Source organism: Lemur catta, chromosome 19, assembly GCF_020740605.2.
Source record: "Lemur catta isolate mLemCat1 chromosome 19, mLemCat1.pri, whole genome shotgun sequence".
NCBI classification, from domain to species: Eukaryota; Metazoa; Chordata; class Mammalia; order Primates; family Lemuridae; genus Lemur; species Lemur catta.
The window spans coordinates 32,006,294-32,013,553 of record NC_059146.1 but is presented as its reverse complement, the minus strand read 5'-3'; the positions used below and the strand labels follow the sequence as shown (position 1 = coordinate 32,013,553).

Here is a 7,260-nt window from a genome sequence, read left to right as displayed (position 1 = left end):
GTGGTGGCACATGCCTGTAGTCCTAGCTTCTTGGGAAGCTGAGGAGGGAGGCTCCCTTGAGCCCAGGATTTCCAGGTTATAGTGAGCTATGATGCTATGATCGTGCTGCTGCACTCCAGAGGGGCTACAGAGCGAGACCTTGTCTCAAAAAAAAAAAAAAGAAGAAAAGAAGATACTTCAAGGCCCTTTAATGAGGACCAGAGACAGGCATTTATTTCAAAAGAAATGTTATTGAGTACTAGGCTTAGCAAACCCCAGTTCAGCCAAGTTTGGACAGCACCTGCAGCGCATCTGCCCGCCCCAGCTGGGCTAGGTGTATGCCAAGCTGGCCGAGAGAGGCAGAAGGCTCCCTTGCCACCACCATCTCAATCAGAGCCCGCAGCGGTGAGCGACTTGGCCGTAGTGAGTAGGTGAAGGTGGACCAGGTAGCAGGCATCCCATATCTTGCAGCCAGGTGTCGAGTAGTGCCACAGGACATGCCCCCACCTGGCCCAGGCTCAGGGTCCAGCAGTACAATCAGTTCCTCCAGCACCTCCAGCTCATCCAGGAGGCGCGACAGGGGCTGTGACGCCAGGCTGGGCAGCTCTGGGAGATGGAGGGATGAGTAAACGGGGGAGAAGACGGGCTTCCAGTCCACCTCCCCCTTCTGGGTGCCTCCCTGACTAACCCTTGCTCAAGAGTGGAAGCAGAGAGACCTCCTTCCCTGCCTTCCCCGTCTCCAACGCCTCCAGGGCGCCTGGGGAAGAGTGCAAGGAGACGGTGTGGGTGTTGGGGCCTCCACAAACCAAGCCAAGAGGGGGAAACGGGACAGCTTTACCCTTGGGTCGGCAGAGGTGCGTCCGCAGAGCCAGCAGGGGGATCACTGTCACTGCCCAGCTCAGGAGCAGGACCAGGACCAAGGGCAGGACAAAATTCGGCAAGGCCTCCTGAGAGACGTCGCGCTCGGATGTCTGCGAGGAACTGGAACTCGCTGGGGAGCTAGGGGCGCTCGGTTTTCCAGGTGTCAGCGGGCAGTACCCCTTGGTAGGGACCGGCCTCTGGGAATAGGAGGTCGGAGTAAGACGGGAGGCCAAGCTCCACTCCTTCCCCCTCAGCGCAAACCTCTCATCCCTTATATACTTCGATGGGGCCACGTGCCATGCCTGATCCAGGCCCCAGCCCCAACTCCTTAAGGTTCGCCACCTGATACTGCTATGGCCCACCCCTATCCTCTTAAATGGGGCTACACCCTATCCCTGGATCCAGACCCCGCCCCTCCGATCTCAAACCACGCCCTCCCATCCCCGCCCCGCCCCCCCCTCCGGCCAACCGGCACCTCTCTGCAGCGCGACCGGCTGCCACCCCGGCTCAAGGCGGGAGTGGCTGGAGTCGAGGCCGTGGTTCCGCCGCCGCAGGGGCCACATAGTTCCGCGCCGTCGGGGTTGCACCGCCCAGGAGAACACTCTTGGAACGGGTGCGTTATGAGATCGCCGTAGTCACTGAACCCGCAGTTTTCCGCAAACTCGTAATCTAGTGGCAGACCTGGGCTCCAGTGTGGCCTCTGCCCATCCCAGCGGGCCCCGCCCATCCCAGCGGGCCCCGCCCCTTCGTGCTCGCCCGGCCTGTCAGCGCACGCCCCGCCCCTCTCCGCACCGGCCCCGCCCCTCTCACCACACTTCGCCGGTTCGCCCTTTTTATTCCCCTCGCGTTCTGCGCCACGCTCCGCCCGCGCCCGGATTTACCCGCATAAAGCCCACTCTTTCCTTGCGGCCCCTATCCCGCCTCTCAGGCCACGTCCTTTCGTTATTGCCCTATCGTAACCCACGCTGTGCCCTTCCGGACAGGCTCAGCCGCCGTCTGCGTCTTACCTGCACAAGGCCCACCGACCCCACCCCCGCGCAAGCCTCACTGGCGCGTCCCCCACACACCTCGCCGTTCCCTGGCTCCCTGTCACCCACTCGCTCCTCCCCGACTTAAGCGTACACCCAGCCCCGGCTTCTCACCCGGGCAGGGGGGCGGCCCGAAGCGCTGCAGGCAGCTGCTGCAGCACTTGTTATCCGGGTTCCAGTATTCAAGGCGGCCGCAGTACTCGGAGGCTTCCGGCGGCGCCTCCCGGGCCAGTAGCAGCACGGCTGTCAGGAGGAGGCGCCCGGGCCCCATGTGGCTGGGAATTGAAGCCTAGCGGACCTTGGTGGCGGGACTTGCAACCACAGCGCCTCTGTCGCACTTTTCTAGGGAGCCTGGGCAGAAGGACGCAGTGTATGTGGGGTAACAGGATTCCCAGGCCGCTCTGGCACTGTGGAGAATTAGAACCGTTATTAGAAGTTACCAGGCACAGTAGCTGGTGCCTGTAATCCTAGCTACTGGAGGCTGAGATGGGAAGATCGCTTGAACCCAGGAGTTGGAGGCTACAGTGAGCTATGCTTAATTACGCCACTGCTCTCTAACCTGGGTGACATAACGAGACTCTGTCTCTAAAAAAAAAACAAACAAAAATAGTAAAGCACTTTGCTGGATGCGCTGGTGAGGCTGAGGCGGGAGGATGGCTTTAGCCCAGGAGTTCAAGGCCAGCCTAAGCAACATAGCGAGACCTCGCATCAAAAAAAAGTAAAACGGGCCAGGGGCGGTGGCTCTCGCCTGTAATCCTAGCACTCTGGGAGGCAGAGGTGGGTGGATCGTTTGAGCTCAGGAGTTTGAGACCAGCCTGAGCAAGAGCGAGACCCCTTCTCTACTAAAAATAGAAAGAAATTAGCCAAACAACTAAAAATAGAAAAAAAAAATAAGCCGGGCATGGTGGCACATGCCTGTAGTCCCAGCTACCTGGGAGGCTGAGGCAGGAGGATCGCTTGAGCCCAGGAGTTTGAGGTTGCTGTGAGCTAGGCTGATGCCACAGCACTCACTCTAGCCCGGGCAACAAAGCGAGACTCTGTCTCAAAAAAAAAAAAAAAAAGTAAAACGCTTAGTACAGTACCTGACATAAGGTAAACTCAATTTAAGGGTTAGGTACTATTATACTCATTCCCATCTCAGGGCAATGGGCATCAAAAACCTAGCCCCTTACTCCCTGGAGATTCCCTCCCAACTCCCAGCCACCTCCCTTAGCTCGTAACCCTAATCTCTGGGCTAGGACTCCTCCAACCTGCCACAACCAGGCATCTTCCCCTTGAAGAAGCCTCAGGGAGGTACTGAGGTTTCCAGCACAAATATGTCCCGACCCCAGCTGCGGCATTAGGGCCCGAGGTTCCGACCCCTTCTCCCACCTGTTCGAAGTTCCTCATCGGAAGTTATGGCTGAAAGTCAGCCCACTTCCCCTTTCGTCATTGTGGGTGGAAGGAAACTCCAGCAAGTTAAAAACAAAGCTCTAAACCACCAATACAGAACTTTATTAGGGCAGGGGTGGTAGGAGGTCTCTGTTCAACAGTCTACGTTATAGAGCCCCAGAACCTGGGGATGGTAGAGCTGGAGAGTGAAGAGGGCTTTGAGGAATGGTCCTGGCCAGAACATCTGTGCCTGTCAGGAGTGAAGGGAAAGGGGCCAGAGTATCAGAAGTGATCTGGGGAATGCCGTTGGTTCCTTTCTTGGGGTCGGTGGTCAGTACAGGACCTCGGGGGTGACCTGGGAATAGGAGTGGAAAGAGTTGGGTTAGAGCTGTGAGGAGTGGTGCAAAGGGCCCCCAGGCCTGCTTCTGTGCTCTGGGATGGGGCAGGATAGGTGCTTAAATAACCAGAGTTCTAGGAAGTGGTCTCAGGTAGGTACGCAGCAGCTAATATCAGGGGTTGGAGACCCAGGCTGGTTTTGGGGTTGGGACACAGGTGATCTCCAGATGGGGCTCAGGACTATTCTTAGGGTATAAGAGTCTTGGGACACTGTTACTGTGGCTTAGGGTAGGCTCATCTCAGGGTATAGGGGCCTTAGCGTATGAGGAGTCTTGGCAGGCTGGTCCTGAGGTACCTGCGGCTGGGTTACCGCCCGTACAGCTGTTGCCAGAGGTTGCAGGAAATGAGTCACAGGTGCATGAAGTTGCAGAAGGCACCGCGGGTACATTCCCTGGGTAGACGGCAGACAGATGGAGGAGGTAATTGTCATTGGCAGTCCCCACCACACACTCAAGAGTCTGGGGGTTAAAGTGCTCATCCCATCCTTGCACCACCATACCCCGTCTCGTACTGCCGACAGCATGACTCCCGGAAGTCAGTGACAGGAGACAGCCCAGCATGCACAGCCTGCCCCTTGAACCAGCGATTATTGAGTTCAGCCACTGCCCGCTCTGCATCCTCCTCCCGTTGGAACTGAAGAGAAAGTCCGTCAGGGTCAGCAGCAGAACTCGGAGATCTTCAGGGAACTAGTTTGCAGCTCTGAGGATGGACTGGATTTAGTGATGAACCTCTCAAGCTGTGAGGCTTCAGCGGCGGCCATGAGGCATTAAAAGCCTCCACCTCTGGCCTCTAGGGAGGGACAGCAAGCACCTTGACATAGACATTGCCCATGAGGTGGTCCCCCAGGTTGTCGCACACATTCATGTCTTCAATCTCCCCATACTTCTGCAGTTCCGTGAACACCTCCTGTGGAAGACGGGGAGGAACTCAGCTGAGCCCATAAGTCCAACCGACCCCTGCCAACTCTCACCTTGAAGAAGTTATCACGGTGTTCCTGCACCTCCACGTCGCTCACGTGACCTGGAGGAGGCGAGGAGAGTGGCATGGCGGGTGGCCTGCTGGGGCTGTCTGCCCTGGCCCTAGGCCTGGTTCCTTACTCACAGTGTGATCCGTCTGCAGTTTGGGCTGTGTTCTGTGGATTCCGGTACAGGTTGGGCAGCAATATGGTCTGAACAGAATTTAAATGCAAAGGGCGGGGCCTGAGCTCAGAGAGCTGGGCTGCATGCAAAAAAAGCCGGGCATGAGGTTGGGCGTGGGACCTTGCACCGGAGAAGGAGACTAGGCATCGTGAGTGCACTAGCGATGCCTGCCCCTAAGAAACCAGAAGGGGCTGGGGGACACCTCGCCATGATGTGCAGCCCACGACTGTCGTCAGTACAAACGGGGGCGTGGCCAAGCGCCTGGGAGAAGGGCCTGAAGGTTGGGGAGGAACCGGCAGAGGGAGGCCTGACCGGAAAAAAGCCGGGCGGTAAGGAGAGCTTTAGGAACCCGGAAAAGGCGGGACCTCGTGACGACAGACAGCAGAAGGGGAGGGCTGGCGGGGCGTTAACCCTCAGGGCTCCGTGCCGGGTCTCACCTGGCTGAAGGTCGGTTTGTTGTGAAGCCGGGGGCATCGGTCCCCGTGCCGGCAGTCCCCAATCTTAAAGTAAAAAGAGCAGTTAACCCTGGAAGAGATGCAAAGACAGAAGTGAACTGAAGGCTAGACACCCCAGAAAAACCGCCTCGAGCCGCCCACCCACGAGGGACCCAAATGTCCCGGCCCCAGCCCCCGAGAGGACATTCTCTGCGCCCGTTCTCACTTGTCCTTCTCAGTCCCGAATATCGAAGCTAAATTTTCAGCCATTTTTACCCGAACCCTGCAAGTCTGTCTGCTTTTTACGTCACTTCCGTTGCGTAGGAGCTGTGGGAAGTGTACTTCGTTGCTGCTCTAGACGCCCGTCACGCGCTCGGGCGCTCTCTAGTGCGCTTGCGTGTTGGAGGACCGCGCCCTCCCTGCAAAATTACCAACGGGCGTTCTCGAAGGCGCATGCGTGCAGCGTTGCTTCATTTAAAAAAAAAAAAAAAAAAAAAAGCCAACAAACTACAAACTCCAGAGAAACCTTGGGCATCTCGAGCAAACGTCCGTAGTTGAGAGTAGCCAAGGCATCCCAGCCGGAGGAAGTAAGCTCCACTGGTGAGTTGGGGGTCGTTTCGCGCACCCCAATAAACATAAAAAGCTTATCAACACAGCCAGCCGGTGGGGGCGGGGGTGCCCTTGTTTCAGCAAACCCACCCTTACATTTGTTTCGATTTGTCGTAATAGGGGCGTGGTTGTTCGTGATCCTCGCATCTGTCACTTAGGGTCAAGGCTTGGGTCTCTCCACTCAGACCCCTGGGACGACCCAGCTGCGGCGCAGCTATGAACTTGGAGCGGGTGTCCAATGAGGAGAAGTTGAACCTGTGCCGGAAATACTACCTGGGTAAAGGCCAATCCTTTAGGGTCCCTGAAGAAGAAAGGAACCTGGACTAGAGCGCCTGAGGGAAGAGGCGTAGGGTCTGGATTCTTGGGTCTACGAGATGAGGCAGCTGGGAACACTGATTCCTGGGTCTGAGCAAATGGAGGGCCCAGGTCCTGAGGAAGGAGGAAGCTGTGGCCTTAACTTCTGCGTCCCAAGAGAGGAGCAAGGTTGGGGGACGGACTCCTGGATCCTGAGAAAAAGTGGTTGAGGAAGCAGATTTCTGGATCCCAGGGAAGAGCCAGAATTCCGGAGCCCCTGACAGCAGAGAGCTCCATTTTAACTTGGGTGTGGGAGAGTTTTCTCCAAATAGATCTTCTAGGTGGGAGTCGGGGAAGATCCTCATTGCCTTAGGACCCAGTGTGTTTTTTTTCTCCCTAGGTGGGTTTGCTTTCCTGCCTTTTCTCTGGTTGGTTAACATCTTTTGGTTCTTCCGAGAGGCCTTCCTTGTCCCAGCCTACACAGAGCAGAGCCAAATCAAAGGCTGTGAGTCTAGGGTGCAGATTAAGGGTGGCCAGTGGGTGGGGAGAGGGGGAAGCAGGGACCCTTGAGGGGGAGGGGCGGGGATGATGGTGGCTCCAGAATTCTGGGGCTCCATGGGAGAGAAGAGAGGGCCAGTCTGGGGGAGTCCAGAGAGCAGCTGGAGGCCACCCCTACTCACTCCTGTTCCCCATTACAGATGTCTGGCGCTCAGCTGTGGGCTTCCTCTTCTGGGTCATTGTGCTCACCACCTGGATCACCATCTTCCAGATCTACAGGCCCCGCTGGGGTGCCCTAGGGGACTACCTCTCCTTCACCATACCACTGGGCATCCCCTGACAACTTCTGCACAGACTGGGGACCTTCCCATTCTCCCAGAATAGGCTCCTTTGCCCTAAGACTTGTTCCCATGTCTTATGTTTTCTGCTGACATCCCCCAATAAAGGACCCTAACTTTCGATATTGACTTCCTGGGATCTTTTGGAGGTTGAAGCATAAAATGATTAACATTCAGAAATATTTATTGAGTGCTTACTTTGTGCTACACATTTTGTGCATTTTTTCCATTGAATACTACTCATACTCCTCTAAAATAGAAGCTTTCCTGCTCAGGAACCCTATTTTATAAATGAGGAACCAAGCAAGGAGTA

At 56.4% G+C, this 7,260-nt stretch overlaps 3 protein-coding genes across 8 annotated transcripts; 1 reads left to right on the top strand and 2 right to left on the bottom strand.

Annotated features, from left to right (window-relative positions):
• Nucleotides 1–173: 173 nt before the first annotated feature.
• Nucleotides 174–3,287, bottom strand: IGFLR1 (IGF like family receptor 1). 5 transcript variants are annotated; one of them, XM_045532305.1, is made up of 6 exons: nucleotides 3,119–3,221; nucleotides 1,983–2,275; nucleotides 1,316–1,509; nucleotides 818–1,037; nucleotides 668–736; nucleotides 174–585 (listed from the first exon to the last, which is right to left on the bottom strand). In XM_045532305.1, exons 2-6 carry the CDS (start codon nucleotides 2,137–2,139, stop codon nucleotides 260–262), a joined length of 966 nt encoding a protein of 321 aa, XP_045388261.1. In that variant the 5' UTR covers nucleotides 2,140–2,275; nucleotides 3,119–3,221; the 3' UTR covers nucleotides 174–259. The 5 variants fall into 5 exon arrangements, with proteins under 5 accessions (XP_045388261.1, XP_045388258.1, XP_045388257.1 ...); XM_045532302.1 differs by lacking the exon at nucleotides 3,119–3,221 and adding an exon at nucleotides 3,240–3,287 and having other exon boundaries at nucleotides 668–1,037; XM_045532301.1 differs by having other exon boundaries at nucleotides 668–1,037.
• A 54-nt stretch (nucleotides 3,288–3,341) lies between these two features.
• U2AF1L4 (U2 small nuclear RNA auxiliary factor 1 like 4) lies at nucleotides 3,342–5,555 on the bottom strand. Its single transcript, XM_045532307.1, has 8 exons — nucleotides 5,435–5,555; nucleotides 5,212–5,299; nucleotides 4,737–4,803; nucleotides 4,606–4,655; nucleotides 4,446–4,541; nucleotides 4,135–4,268; nucleotides 3,931–4,026; nucleotides 3,342–3,594 (listed from the first exon to the last, which is right to left on the bottom strand). Exons 1-7 carry the CDS (start codon nucleotides 5,476–5,478, stop codon nucleotides 3,984–3,986), a joined length of 522 nt encoding a protein of 173 aa, XP_045388263.1. The 5' UTR covers nucleotides 5,479–5,555; the 3' UTR covers nucleotides 3,342–3,594; nucleotides 3,931–3,983.
• A 127-nt stretch (nucleotides 5,556–5,682) lies between these two features.
• Nucleotides 5,683–7,068, top strand: PSENEN (presenilin enhancer, gamma-secretase subunit). Of its 2 annotated transcripts, XM_045532309.1 has the most exons (4): nucleotides 5,683–5,808; nucleotides 5,938–6,094; nucleotides 6,512–6,616; nucleotides 6,810–7,068. In XM_045532309.1, the coding sequence occupies exons 2-4, from the start codon at nucleotides 6,034–6,036 to the stop codon at nucleotides 6,947–6,949; spliced, it is 306 nt and encodes a 101-aa protein (XP_045388265.1). In that variant the 5' UTR covers nucleotides 5,683–5,808; nucleotides 5,938–6,033; the 3' UTR covers nucleotides 6,950–7,068. The 2 variants fall into 2 exon arrangements, with proteins under 2 accessions (XP_045388265.1, XP_045388264.1); XM_045532308.1 differs by lacking the exons at nucleotides 5,683–5,808; nucleotides 5,938–6,094 and adding an exon at nucleotides 6,101–6,300.
• The last annotated feature ends 192 nt before the right edge of the window (nucleotides 7,069–7,260 follow it).